Below are 15476 nucleotides of genomic sequence, written 5' to 3'. Positions count from 1 at the left end.
GCTGAATTACTCTCAGGTTGAAGGAGTTTTTATTATTAGTGGTATGTTTCCACGTGGGAGTGCTGTGACTGTGCAGTGCCCTGAGTCACAAACCAGAGGCTCCAGTATCTAGCCATACCCAAAGTCTTTTCTTTGTTTCTCTCAAGGCTTCTAGCTTTAACTGCATTCTCAGACATAATAAAGTTGCCCACATACGTTATTGCTGCCGTACAGCTAAAGCATCGAGTTGAGACACATCAAAGAGGAGACGTTGGCTTCTGAGCACCCCAAAGCGTTTTGACCAGTTTGACGTAAGGCGGTAAAATTATTAATGAACTCATTAACTAGTTATTAGTGAAAAATTATTAATGATCTATGCTCATGAGGAGATGCTCATGAGGAGATCAGGGGTACTGAGGGACCACTGCATTTCCAATTGCAGTGGTGGGGATGAAGCTTTTGCAATGACAGTGGGGTCCAACAGGTTGTATCCTTCAAGGTTTGGTGCCTCGTGGAGACCCGCTGCGTGCTTTGCCAATGGCATGTCATGGGTAGACAGTTATGGGCCATTAGACCCATGGCAATAATAACTTGCTGGATTTTGGCTTGCTCTGCAGGAGAAGCAGCCGGCTCCCTTGGTCCAGGGAAGGGTGGTGATGGAGCCCAGCTACAGGTTTTGCAGCCTGGGGGAAGGAATTCCTCTCTCTGTGAACCAAGAGCAATGTGTGGGTGAAGTAGGACTCAGACGAGGAATTTCTATCAGTGTGCTAAGCAGTGTCGCCTTTTCTCTGACAATTAAAAAGGGTTTCTTGCTCTCAGACAAATAAAGCCTATTAAAGTTGGTGGCAGTGATGGGAAGAACTTTGCAAAAATATGTTTGTTTTGCAAAGCTGGCTGCCAAGTATTGTTTTATAGTTCCATTTTTGCCTTCTCTCTCCACTGTTTACAGTACCCTCTGAGAAACTTAAAATGATCTTGCTCTCCCTACCAATTTTGTTCTTTTTTTCTTTTGGCAGACATTGGTACCCCACTCCCACACCCCAGTTCTTGCTGCAACAGAAGCCATGATCCTTTTGCCTTGTTTTTCTTTCTTATAATATCAGCCCAGCCCTGAGAACAGCGTTTGCTAGTTAACTGCAGCATTGCGAATTCGGCAAAACCAGCTGAAGGACAGCGGTACAAGCCCTACATTTTGTTCTCCTTCCACTGGTGGTATTGCACGAGGTGTCTGGGAAATACATTTGGTCCCGGTTTTTCAGAGATCCTACGTTTCCATCAGCCTTGGGAATGCCATCATTCCCAGTAGCAGAGAGCAACAATAAAAAAGTTGGGTAGTTGAGTTCTAGCCTATGTTCCTTAACAGTCTTGGTTGTTATATCCCGGATATATCCTGTTCCTGGACACAGCAAGACATTTTTATGTGATTATTGAAAAAGTTTACGCCATTGGCAGATACAAGGTAAATCAAAGCCCGGAATTGACTTCGCTGGAAAGCATTTTGTTACAAGCTGTTGAAGGGTGGTTTACTGAAGCAGTGCTTTTATCAGTGCTTGATGTTTGTGGTCGCCTACGTAAAATGTGCTGCTCATCTCGGTCCCCTTCCTGGGGGGCAGGTACTCAGGGTGTGTAAGCAGCTGCTTTTGCTGGTGTCTCACGGGATGGGTGAAGACTCAGGGAACAGACCTGAGGAATAAAGTTGTTTCATTTGTGTTTCTTACACCTAACTGTAGTTCCTTGGGGGCTAGCTTAAGCATAAATGTTGTTGTGCCTCCAGAGGGACCATTACTGTATGGATAAATGGATGCATTCAGCACATCGGTCTGGCCCCATCATAAATGAAATCCCTGAGATTTCATGAATACAGCAGGATAAGATCATCTGGAGCATCATACAAGCTCATAATCTACTAAACCTGGGTGTTCATAGATATATATTTGGGATTTGTTATTCATTATTGATCATGTACTAGGCATTACATACATAGAACGTTCCCTCACCCTCTGAGTAATGTCAGGCATCTGGGCTTTGGCTACTGATTAAAGATGGGTTTGTAGAATTGGAGCCTTCAGTGCTATTGTTTTAAATTGGAGAGAGTATTATCCATTATATTTCTTTTGTAACATGTATGCACTTTTAATAAGGAGGGTTTATATCCCCACAAATTTATTTAGAGCTGAACAGAAGCAACTATTTCTAAACAACATACGGATTTTCTTTTTCAAACAATGTCGCTTATATTTTGCCTCCTAAATTAATTACTATTTTAATCTTAAAATAAGCTGACACTTCTTTGAATGTGGTTTGTCTATGCAGGCTGGGAAAAATTAGAGGAGTAACCTTTTAATCACAGGGGTTTTAATGTAGATGTTTTTATGTACAAAGAGCTATGAATCTGTCCAGGGTGACTTGTTTGATATTATGGCAGGCTAATGAAATTTCAAAGTTAACATTCCCCATATAAAATGGAAAGAAGACACAGGGAGAAAAGGAGCAGATTTAAAATTAGAGAATCTTGTGTTTTATGGGTTCCAGGTTATTTGGAATGGAATGAAAGTTAATGCTACATCCTTTTTTTCCATCCTGCCAGCCAGTGTCTGATCCAAGAATGTCTCTTATTTAAAGGGCAGGGCTCCCTCCACTGTTCTTAAATAAAGGCTTTCACTGTCTGAGATCTAATCCTCCCTGATTTTCACAGTAACATTATAAGACTGGATGAAGAAAATTATTTAATGAAAAAAGTTTTGCATCTGATTCCCCTATCATACGCCTGTGGAAGTCATATGGTTCGATTTACATTTATGCAAATATCAGAGAATAGAGTAAAATTACCAAAGGAGGAAAGGACCATGGCATGTCACAAACAAGATGTGCCTATTTGTATTTATGTTTGCTAATGAAGTTCAGCCAGGACTTGCTCTTTGATTTTGTTGTCTCTGTCTGCCATTCCACTTTATGCATTGTAATTAAACCACTTGCCCACACACATACATGAGGGCAACAAGAAAGGGAGACTTCAATTTTTAAAATGCTGTTCTGTAACTTGCTTATACAGGACCTATTATTCAAGATTTGTCATCATTAAGTGATACAACAGACCCGTGGTATGACATTGTGCCTTAGCTTTAATGTAAGCAGAACTGCAGGCTTAAACCAATGGAGGATTTGGCCCAGTAAAGTTTAGTATCTAGGTTGCCTGCTGGAGATGTTTTACCCTCGGCTTTCCAAATTTTATCCTAAATAAGAATTAAACATCAGCACACTCAAAAATCACAGCTGTTTCTTTCTCATGCCAAAATTATTCTTTCTCATCATGCTACAGCTGTGAAATTATGCACTAGTGTAAATTGTTAACTGGAAACCATTTCTAGCTAAGGTGCCTGTTCAGCAGTCTTAATTTTCTAATCTCATGTGTTATCTAACTGAGGAGTACTCACATCTTCAGGTTTGGCTGGGACTTGTTTCTGTAAATCACAGCTGCAGTATAACTTGTGTTAATGAACACACGATTTTCTGCTCCTTAATTGGTCCTATGAACATTTCAGGAAACTCTTTAATTTCCTGTGACCTACTGTGGGGACAGGAGTTTTGCTGCCCTCTTCATGGAGCAGTTCTTTGTGGTCCTTCATAATGTGCTACCTCAGGCTACCACTACAGGACCCATGACCAAAAAAGAGAGTAGAAAATGGAAAAACTCCTCCTGAAACTTGAGAAGTTACTTGACCAAGGCCTTTTGTTCCAGGTTGCCTTTCTAAGCTATTACTTTTCGCTTCTTTCACCAAACTAAGGGCAAAGCATGATCTTGCTTTTAGATGACTGACAGCATTGAACACTGCTCATCTTTTCTGCTTCATTGTACCTCCTTTCCGGCTGTTGGAAAAAGACCTACCTTCATTTATTAAATAAATAAATGGTTATTATTTGTAAAGAATTAATAATATATTTATAAATAATTACTAAATTATTTTCCCAGGGAAGATCTTTGTAGCAGAATCCAACGTGCTTTGATAACGTAAAGGTGCAACATTTTCAGGCTAGGGTTCTTATACTACATGCAGGTAGACGATGCTTGCGAAGCCACGAGAAGGTTCTTCACATGGTGCCTGGATGGGCTGGGGTCAGGACTGGGAAGCAGGGGACTAAGCAGCACAATCGTCATTCCTCTCCCCTAAATGGGAGCAAGTGGCAAGAGTGGACTGGGGAAGACGGAGGTCGTGTTTCTGCTTTCACCGTGGCCCAGCCTGCTTAGACTCTAGTTGTGGGTAGCAGCAATCTGTCCTTTCAACTTTCATGAGGTCAGAGAAGGAGAGGCAAAATCTTGTCATATGATAGCAAGCGGCAAGAAGAGTTTTGGTGAGAGCTAGATGGGCCAAATAAGGTTGTATCGACTTTTCAGAGCCTGGAATCCATTCTGGGAAGGTTAACTCTGTAAGTTGTGCCAAGCAAGGTGATTTCCTATGTCTAACAGGTGGTCCCGTGACCACCCGCCCACATAGCGGGTACAGTAACAGGCTGGCAGACCTTCAGCCATGGCAAAGAGTCAGCCCACAGCAGGAAAAATCAAAGCACAGGCTGGTAGACAGTAAATTTTGAGAGGCAGCACACAAAAAATTTGGATGCAGTAGACACTTTTCCAAAAAGGGCTCCAGGAGGGACCGTGGGCTTATGTTATCTCCTGACATTGGGCTACAGCAAGACGTATCCAGCAAAATGGATACAGCTATGGCGTGCCATTTTAATCCCACGTCAAGAGCCTGCACCATCCTCTATCTGTAATTCTGAGCCAAATAATTTTTTTTTTTTTAAATTGGATACTGCCAAAGTGGCATAAAAGTGCCCAAAAGTGTCATCCAAACCCTTTGCATTATATCAAACCACAGTAAGTGACTGCCACATACGTATACGCTCTTGCAAGGGCACATAGACATGCAAGTCTTATAAAAAACATCTTGCTGTTTTGTTCTTGGCATGTAAAGATATGTCTTTTAGTATCATAAATTCAGCTGTATATATCTTAAAGATATATGGTATATCTCAGAACTATGGGATGACTGTAAAATAGTTTTGCTCTGCATAAAAGCATTTTGGAGGTTAACCTTTATTATCTAATAATGTATCAAAATAAGAACAAAGCGTTACCTTGTTATGGAAGGGGATGAATCAAACTCTGTCCTCTGAAATACTGATTTTCAAAACAGTTACCTTCGAGCTCAGGTTGCAGGTAAAGATTGTTTCTGGGTAAAATGCTTCAATTTATGGCTAAATTCCATAATAAAATATGCATATATCAGAATCACTTTCTCTAGCTTGGGAAGGAAAAATGTGTTGTTTTCATTATTGCTGAACTTCAAAATGGTTTAAGGAATTTTGTTGGTCCTTTCCAAAGAAATTGAACTTCAGGCAGAGATTAAAGCAGAGGAAATTTCAGCCCAAGGGCAAATGTTTCAGAAAGTTTAAAGTATGTGAAACAGGGGCTTAAGTAGGAAATAGTTTTCAATCCTAACTATAGCCACACTAGTTACAATATATTGCTAAATATAGCCTGGTGGGTGTGCCCAACTTTCTGAAGGTGTTATCCTCCCTCCTCTGAAACTTGCTCCTAAAATGACCTTTTCAGGGTTATAACTAACCGTATAATACTGCCCATGTTGGAAAATATTAAACTTCATCATTTCCCAGGTGAGCCCCGCCAAGCCCAACTTTGCTTTGCAACCGAAATTCCTTTCGCAAAATTCAACCTTTTACCTTTCATGTGGATCCAACTTTATACTCGGGTTCATTTATCTTCAAGGAAACTGCACAATAGCCCTGAATATTTTGTTTATGTGCTAAAGTTTGTCACTTGGGTTGTAAAGCTCTGTAAAAATATCGGGGTCAGGGAGCTAAAAACATGACTTTTGCATCGACTTCAAAATGCCAGCCATAATGGTTTGGGCAAGCTGCAGATCCAAACTCCCTTGGACTTGCTGCTTGTGGTTGTGGGAATATATTGGATCCTTTCAAAATTATTGGCTAGTCTGTTCTGTGCATTTCATGTTTGGGTATAGAGTCTCTGGATTTATTTTTTGTTTTGTTTGCGGTGATACTGTCATGTCTGATGACTGGCTATATATCCCAGAGCTAATATTCTGCTCTTTGACTTTAATGCCATATGCTGCTAGATGTCTATATTGAAGTATGGTGTTAATGTAAAGGATGCTGTAATGAACATCTTGTACATATTTCCTTTTGCATATTCAGTGTCTGTAAATGTCTCCCTGAATACATGCTTGCTGTGTTTGAAATGATTTCCCGACCGTTCGGTATATAAATATACTATTTATATACAAAGCTTTTCAAGGCTATACTTTGCTCTTAATGATTCTCTTCTAATTCTAGCTTAAGTGAGGAGAAATTGATCTCACTGAAATTAATTAGGAAATTGGTAGAGCCACTAGAAATGGTAGTTATGTAAGTCACTTCCTAAGTGCTTGAACTTAAGAGGTACAAAATAAATCTGACGAAGCACTAACTGTAACGAAATAGATGACTACATTTTCATTTTCAAAACTGAAATGGCTGCCGAAGGTGAACCAAATAAAGCAAAAGTATTTAAACTTTTTGAAGACATCATTAATATCACACGCACACAAAAAATAGCAATACATTTTTAAACTGAGAATATCCCCTTAAAATATAGAGTTTCCAGTGTGCCTGGCGCAAAAAGGCATATAGTTTCCTATATTGATTCAGAAAGAGATGTTAAAAATTCATGAAAGGTATTTTAGTGAGACGTCACAGGATCTTTTAAAATTATTTTCTCAAATGCTGTTTAATTCTTCTGCTTTACCATTGGAAACGCTTGATGCCAGGTTACACTATATGGGATATCAGATTATTTTGTAGTGACCAGAGGGTCTTTGATTTGGTTGGGGGGGGGTCAGGATCGTACCAGAGTCTGTTTACATAGCTTTAGACTCAGACTATAAATTAGGTTAAGAAAACTGTAATTATTCAGTAATTTATAGACTATTAAGATAGGTTAGAAATTATTCTTGAGCATAGTGAGTAGAGAACACATGCTTATAAAGGACAAACAGATACAGCAAAATAGTGTATTTTTGGCCTCATCTATTTTGCAGGCAATTAACGAAATAGGATGTTACATTTTTGCATATCTCTCACTCTCCTGAAATAGAGTCACTAACCACTTGTTAACCACACTGATTTTTTAATAGACAGAGTGGTTGCTTATAGCTTCCCCACCAGAAATGTTCAGATTAAGCACGCTATTAGATTGCAGCCAGAATAGTCTCCAAAACAGGAAGAAAGCCTTGCCTTGCTCTCTGCCTTCTTCCCTTGTTTAACTTGATGTGATAATTCATTGCAGATTTTCTCTTTCTTTGACAGAGTGCCTACCGCAGAAACGGGATGACTTTTCTCGCCTGCTAATATGGATGTGGCTGCAGCAACAGGAAAGACAGAGTTATATTAAGGTGATTTTCTTTTCCCCTCCATGGAAGGAAAAAAAATACAAGCTCCAATGTCTCCGTGTACCAGTGAGTGGGCTGGTTTGTTGTGACTATCTGCTGGCTGGCTCTGTCTCTTTTTCCAGCCCCCTCAATCGTTATTCTTGTTTACTAGCTGGAACGTTGAGCTAATTAATGGCAGGATGTTTGGGATAGGGTGTAGGTGGACAAGAATGCAGATCAGACAATGCTGAAGTTTGCGGGAGACTTACTGCTGTCAGCCTTCTTCTGAGATGGGATGGCGTGTTTATTTAAGTGTCTGTAAGTCTGTATGTTCTCCTGGAGATGTTTCGTAAAGCGGGATGGGGCAGAAAGAGGCCAGAGGGAGACTGGGCTGTATAGATTTATACAGGTCATATAAAGGTTATATAGGTTTTCCTTGTGCTTTTTACAAAAAGAAAAACTGTTTTCCGCTATTTTCCTCTGATTGCTCTCAACTTACTTTTAGGGGTTCGGACAGTGTAACTCAGTTTAATCCAGTGAGGGGCTTTTTGATGATAGTAATAGCAAGTGCAGATCCAAAGATACTGAGAAAAAAGTTCAGGTAAGCTGTACTTTACCAGGTAGAGGCTTGCCTTTCTGCAGACCCGAGGACAGGCTAAGTGGTCAGCCCCAAATTCTCAATATTGCCATCTCTCTTTTTATTCTATTCCTCTCCTAGGGCTTGAGGCATTGCTCTCTGAAATCAAGGAGGGCCTTTGCAGTGATATGCCACTGGATTGTGCCCCTATGCAGAAATATATATCCCAAAGTACTTAAATAGCTGTTTCTGTCTTAGTGGTTCCAGGCAAAGGCTTAACGTTACGTACTTGCTCAGCATTTGGTGCAGGAAGCAGATGTTGTCTCTGTTGTTGACAAGGGCAGCATTACTGTTGGATTTGGTTAAAGAAAAAATGGGCTCTTTTTTGCCTTTTTAATATTTTAGTTCACGTTGTTTGTTTTCAAGTTTATTTTTTAAATCTCAGTCCCTCCCTCTATGCTTCTTCCCATCCCCTGCTCCACCAGCCTTCGCTGGCCTCACAAACACATTCATTCCTTCCCATAAAAACCGTACAAATATAGAGCTAACCGCGATGATGCTCGACCGGAGAAAAGGGCTCGTGCTTCAGCCCATCATCAGGACCGCCAGGCATGGACTGCTTGTGTCCCTGTGGTACCCATGGCCCAGGGGCTGCTCCAGCTGCTCTTCACCCAGGCTTGAAATCGAACTTAAACCTCAAATTAAGACACAGCACTCAACGAGCTCGAGAGGAGATCAGCAAAGTATCACTTTTATATAGTGCAGCCATCCTCCTGCTTTGTGCTTAGTATGTGAGGTCTTAATTTTTACTCCTACTGTGTGCTCTTGTGGTCGTTTGTAAGTGGTTTTGTTGCCCTGCTTTCCTGGACCTGCTTGCAAAACCTTTAAAAATATATGTATATTTTAAATAAATGGAAAAATGTCTCTTCTCTTTGCAACCAAAATATAGTAAAAGTGAACTTTGTCCGTCAAATATTACTGCCGTTCATAAACTGCTTTTTCCTTTTACCTGCTTATGCTTCTGTTTTCTGGAATTAATCTCCGTGTAAAGGACTAAAAGTACCGTGCACAACGCAGTGTATTAAACGAGGGAGGGAAGTTTTCTGATGTTCCATCTGTGCTTCTTGAAATATATGATTAAACTTTTCTTTTTATCATCACTCTTATTTTTGTTGGCGTCCTTAATCATGGAAAATTATATGCTTGCTGTAAACATCCAGACTTTTTAAAAGGACACCAGCATTTATTGTATTTGGTTTCGATCTGCAGGGATACAGACAGAAGAAACCGTTTCAGGCACTGGGTACTGGAATCAAAATTCCTTCCATAGCTGTATCTCTCCCAGATTTTACATTTTAAAATATGCATAAGCAGGAAAAATACTGGCACTTATTTTTTACTGGTCTACTTAAAGTCCCAGAGAATGAAGACTCAACATACATTTCTCTCAGAAATATGACAGATCATGTTTTTGTTGGTCTGCTGTATGTTTGTCTATCTTGAACGGTCTGACAGGCAATTATTTATAAAATCTGGGTTTGCCCGGTAAACCCATATAATAACCTTTCACTTCTCTGCATAAGGCAGCGAGCTGAATTTAGAGTAAAACAAGGTCGGTTATGTCTCCCTATCTTGGACTAACCCAGTTTATTCTTATTTTGGGAAGTAATTGCTTTTTTCTCATCGTCAGAGTTTTCTTTAACTCTGTTTGAAACAAAGGGAGACCTTACGGCCCGTGCTGCCCGCGGAGCGCGTCTTAGCACCCCTTTGCGTGCTGCAGAAGCAGAGATGTTGGTTTAAACCGGTGCTACACAGTTTATCTTAAGCTTTTTTTCTTTATTCTATGCAAAAAAACCAGTTTGAGATTCGTATGAATAGCTTGGGGCTTGTGTAATTTCAACTTGCAAATAATTTTGATTCTTAGCAAGGATTTGCAGGAACTGAAGCAGGTTACACTGATTATTTAACATGTTATTAGTTACCTGAAGAGAGGAAACGGAACCAATTTCTGTAGGAATAAGACTGCATAACATCTAAAGGAGTAAGAGACTTTCTCACAGTTCAGTGCCTTGCTGCGTGGATATATTAGCTAGTTTTTTTGGTTCCTTAGTCCAGCCATCCACAAAACAGGGACAATAATTCAGCTTGAAAATTGTCGGAGATGAGGGAGGCACAACACAAATTTCTAGCGGGCTTCACCTCATTCCCTGACCTGTCCCTCCTCATGCTTTCTTCCGAGAAAATAAAGCCCTTTAAAAGGCTCTTGCCTTCCCTTGGAAACTGGGAGAAGCTGATAGTGCTCCATGTTTCTCCAGAGACACTCAGGACCTTGCAGAATTTGGCCCCGCTGGGTTTTTCAGAGTACACTTCTTTCTGTCAAGTGAAGATCTCACTGGGGAAAAGAAAAAAAAAAAAAGTGTTTTCTGGCACTTCTTGAATTTAGATGAATCTTAGCGTTGTATTAACGTTCTGCCATCAGCCGTGTGTAGATCTCATAAAATGTTTTATAGCTTCCCGTCTAGCTCATACAGAATGTTTCATAGTACATAAACACTTCTACTAATAATTTAAGAACAAATAGATAGTGACATTAGTCACAAGTCTAACCCCTAGCTGAAACTTACACAGTTACTGTTGTGTTTTTTTCTTTTTTCCTAAGTGAATCATCTTGTCCAAGGTTAGGCTTTTTATACCCCTACTGTATATCTACACGGAGCAGCGGCGCAGCCAGGGAAACGCGGCGGTGGCATGCATTAATTCCAGGGCTTTATTCGGAGGGCACAGAGCCAGCGCAAAGCAACGGAGCCATCCCTGAAGGAATTGAATGTAAATTTGATGGTTTAAATAAGGCCAGATGCCTTAAAAAATTATTTTGAAAGCTGTATCTTTAACGTAGCTCTTAACTTTTTTATTTTCCTGCTTAAGATAATGATGTTGCCTTTACAAAATAATAAGAAAAAATAGAAGTCATCTATTGTCGGGAGACAAAAATCAGATACTTTAACTTCCATAAATCACTGAAATGTTGTCAACGGAAAGAAACGTTTAGAAGGCAGATGCCTGCAGATTTGAAAGAAACCTTCATATTTTACTGTTAAAAGCCTTTTAACTGCCTAGAGAGCACTCTGAGACACTACATTAATAGCCATTCTCAGTAATCAAGCCCCACTATACTTAGATACTATTTTTCCTAAAGAAGATAGATTAGTAGTGGAAGAGGGCGGGAAAGAAATAAGGAGAATCGAGAACTAAAATTATGAGAATACAGTTTCATTTTACATGTTATAGCTCTCTCCTTTATTTGTAATTGATAATTCATCTTAATTCCTATCAGACAGAAATACTGGCACAAGGGACTTATACCAATATCTATGTATTTCTGGACTAGTCTTCATCCAGATGCTTTGCAGATTTTCTTACTGATTTTGTGAAGACGTGATCTGTCAATATTTGGTACTTGTATGCCTTTGATTACTGTAATATCCGAGTGCCTCACAGTCTTTCACGTATTTCTGCCTGCAGCACTAATGCAATATTACTGCATTACGTGCATAATATTATGCCTGCAGCACCTGCAATAATAACCTGTTGCCTCCGTTTCTTCTGAGGCACGGAAAGGCTAAGCGACTGGCCCCATGTTGGGAAACCTGGGACGGTGCAGAAAACCCGGATTTCCCAAATCCATACTGATGGTCCCAGCTCCGAGTCATCTTCCCCCTGCAGCGAAAGCGATCGGTGTATCGGAGAGCACATAGCCCAGCCCCGCAGGGTGGGAAAGGGGCAAAAGCAGTATCGAACTGGGTCTACAAGAGGGATTTGGGGAGGAAGAATGCAGTCACTCAGTTTGGATCCGATCCAGGACTCAGCACTTTAAAACCTTCCAACTGAAATGTGCCACAGACACTTAATGACCTCGTGCAGAAACAGAAATGTTATATTTCCACCAAAATATGGACTGTGGGACACTTTCCCTCCTCCACGCTCTGCCGGATTACTGCATCAGGACTCACCACGAAGGACGTACTCCTTAAAAAAATCCTACTTTGGCAGTGCCAGAGTGTTCTTACCTTGATCTCCTCCCAACCTGCCTTTGCATAGTGCATCAGAGCTGCAAGAAATAATGGGAGAAACACAATTAAGAAACGTAAACGGCCTCTTTTAAATGGGGCAACAGCTGCGAGGGGTGTTCACAAAGTAAAATGTTAACTTTTAATAAACTAACTGGGTCTGAATCTAATAAAGTGCAGCTGATCTGTGGTGGCTGATCTTCAGCCTATAACTAGACCTGGAAGAAGAGAAGGTGCAAGATACCCGAAGCCGTAGCGGGATTCAGATAGTCAAGAGTCAATAAAGCAAGTTGGCTTAAACCAGTTCTGTTTAGCTCTCATTTCCATAAGTATTTAATTAATCTGCAAAATAAAAAAACCCAAAGAAACGATTGCTTTTCTTGTACTGACATGATTCCTTCAGATCTGCAAATGAAATGGCAGCAACTGCGTGTCAGGTGAACACAAATCTGAAACATTGCCGTGGAAGGGGAAAGGAGGCTTCCACAGGAGCTCGGCTCCAGCTGGGCTTCTCCCCCCGAACTCCCTTGCTCAGATCGCTCTGTATCTGCTGATCATCAGTGCCGAAATCTGCTGCACATGCACAACTGTTGTTGTAGCTTCAAGTAAATGATTTCAGTAAATTAGACATGATCTGTCTCGTGTTCTTCATGTCACCTTTGCCTTACTTCACTATTAAAAGAATTGATATTCCTCTGTTTTGGAATGTTAGCAACATGGTCCTAAATTTTCACTGTTCAGCAGAATTTGGTGTAGACAGAACATAAATAAATTGAGGTGATTATGAAGGGCTGCTTTTAGTACCTGGGAAAGGGTGTCTTTGAAAGTCAGCTTCTCCCTGGAAGGTGCTGGTCTTATTCATCTTCTCTGGGATGGTGGCAAAATTGATGCATGGCTTCTGCAGGACTTGAACTTGTACAACTAACAGTTGAGGTCAACCTTGAGGTCTCCCTCAAACTCATATGCATCCCACTTGTCTCCTCGCTGTGAAAATTAGACACCAGCCCAAGAGGAAAAACATGACAGATTCTTCCACTGGAAGATCAAAAACTGCAACACTGACTATTCCAAGGTAAGACAAAACAAAATAACCTTGGTCTGACTGGACTTGGCTAAATGTCACTTGAGAATTTTTTTTTCCTGCTTGACAGTTACTTCATGATTATTTCCACACTTTGGTAATCCGAACTTCGTCCTCGTGCTTGGCAGTGAAGTAGTTACCAATAGTTATTTCTCATATGCGGTTAGGTTTCAGGGTGAATACAGTGGTAAACAGAGCTCTGTCTTTCTGCAGCTGTTGCTTTTGACTAGTGAGTTAAGAACCTTTCTCATTTTAAGGGCAAATGTACTTTGGAGCAGAGTCTGAGTCGGTTACTTTTATGTACAGTACCCAAATGGGTGTAGCCATCTAATCTAGTCCACATTGCTCTGCTGATGCGTCCAGGAGAGAGAGAGTGTGTGAATATTGTCCTTGCAACAAAATCACCCAAGAAATGGCCAAAGCTCCATCCACACCCAGGTTAATGGGAGCAGTGTGAAGATTATTCCACCAGGACTCTTAGAGTTCAAATACCTGTTAGTCTCTACACTCCAAACCCCATTAAACCTCTTCGGACAGGTGACTATGAAGCCTCATGTGGGGCATACATACGAAATTAATGTTGCCTTGGGACCAAATGTACGCTACTGTCAAACTAAATGAGAAGAAGGAAAGGCTTGGCTAGGAACTCTGATGGGAGGGATGGCCATGCTTGCACATTACAGTCTTCCCAATGTTATGGTAGTGAAGATAAAATTTGGGATAAGCAGCCAAACATTTGAATTTTTGGCCAAAGTCCAAACCTTCCCAGTTTTTGCCACGGCTAGTTTTTATACGTGTTTTTGATGGTGGTGAAGTTGGGCTTGTAAATGATGCTCGATTCATTTTTATTTTGTCGAGGCTTGTTTTATTTGCACTTTGGTATGTATTTGTGGTGCACAGTCTGAAGGGATTTTTGCATCTTAGTTGGTTTCTTTGGTGGTCCTGAAGGCAGGGCAAAATTAATATGGCAGTAAAAGAGACTGTTATTAAAACTTTATTCATAGGTGAGCAGGAGAGGCATAGAAAATGTATTTATTTGTATGCATATATATTAAATAAATATGAATATAAATATATTCATATTTTTAAAAGAAGACTGAATACCAAAACCAGCTTTGCTTTTACAAATCCAAAAGCAAACTTGACCCTGTTTTAATACCTCCCTCTCTCTGCAATTAAAGTAGGTTTATCCTCGTGAAGATGAAGATTTTTACTTTGTGCAAATAATTTGATTGCAACGCGTTACTTCTTTTCTGTGTGTTACTCATTTTTTCTCTTGCACAAAGTTTAATGTCACACTGTGGGTCTATAAGAGATTGTGAAGCCTTGTGAAGTTTTAGAGAAATCATCTTTGACCTCGTGTGCAAAAAAGGCATTTTTTAATCTGGAGGTGTGCAGGGGCTTTTTTGGGGTTTTGGGTGCTTTGGCGGGGGGGAGGGGGGGTGTAGGTCCAAGAGAATATTGTTTGAGAGGGAGAGATCTCAAAGGGCTGGGAATAAGCCCCAGTTTATGCACTGAGGGCAACAGCAGGTATTTTTATAGCGCTCGAATGTTGAAGGGAATTATCAGAGCTGGACACTGCAGAGATACCTCGTTGCTCCCTTAAACTGTGCCTGAAATTTCCCTATATTTTGTAATACGTGGGTTGTGTTCTTGGCTGCCATTGCTTCCTTCGGACTCCCAAAGGTAAGTGGATTGTGCCCTCTGGGGGCTCCCTACTGCTTTAACTTAGGCTTAAGGTGGTGGGTTTCTTTCCTTCCTTCCTTTCTTCCTTTCTTTCTTCCTTTCTTCCTTTCTTTCTTTCTTTCTTTCTTCCTTTCTTTCTTCCTTCCTGTCTTTCTTTCTTTCTTTCTTTCTTTCTTTCTTTCTTTCTTTCTTTCTTTCTTTCTTTCTTTCTTTCTTTCTTTCTTTCTTTCTTTCTTTCTTTCTTTCTTTCTTTCTTTCTTTCTTTCTTTCTTTCTTTTTCTTTCTTTCTTTCTTTCTTTCTTTCTTTCTTTCTTTCTTTCTTTCTTTCTTTCTTTCTTTCTTTTCCTCTTTTTCTTTCTTTCTTTCTTTCTTTCTTTCTTTCTTTTCCTCTTTTTCTTTCTTTCTTTCTTTCTTTCTTTTCCTCTTTTTCTTTCTTTCTTTCTTTCTTTCTTTCTTTCATTCTTTCTTTCTTTCTTTCTTTCTTTCTTTCTTTCTTTCTTTCTTTTCCTCTTTTTCTTTCTTTCTTTCTTTCTTTTCCTCTTTTTCTTTCTTTCTTTCTTTCTTTCTTTCTTTCTTTCTTTCTTTCTTTCTTTCTTTCTTTCTTTCTTTCATTCTTTCTTTCTTTCTTTCTTTCTTTC

The 15476-nt window shown here is 40.1% G+C and overlaps 1 protein-coding gene across 2 annotated transcripts in view; it reads left to right on the top strand.

The window, feature by feature from the left end:
• SUPT3H (SPT3 homolog, SAGA and STAGA complex component) overlaps positions 1-7407 on the top strand; it is a gene marked incomplete at both ends in the record, with an annotated part of 279215 nt that extends 271808 nt beyond the window's left edge. For both annotated transcript variants that reach the window (XM_081997936.1, XM_081997935.1), the window contains one exon: positions 7366-7407. In XM_081997936.1, coding sequence (XP_081854062.1) covers positions 7366-7407 — 42 coding nt within the window. The remainder of the gene's footprint in view (positions 1-7365) is intronic.
• Positions 7408-15476: the final 8069 nt, after the last annotated feature.

This window comes from Phaethon aethereus, assembly GCF_964289735.1.
Source record: "Phaethon aethereus genome assembly, chromosome: 3".
In the NCBI taxonomy this organism is placed as follows: domain Eukaryota; kingdom Metazoa; phylum Chordata; class Aves; order Phaethontiformes; family Phaethontidae; genus Phaethon; species Phaethon aethereus.
This window is presented reverse-complemented; position numbering and strand designations above follow the sequence as displayed.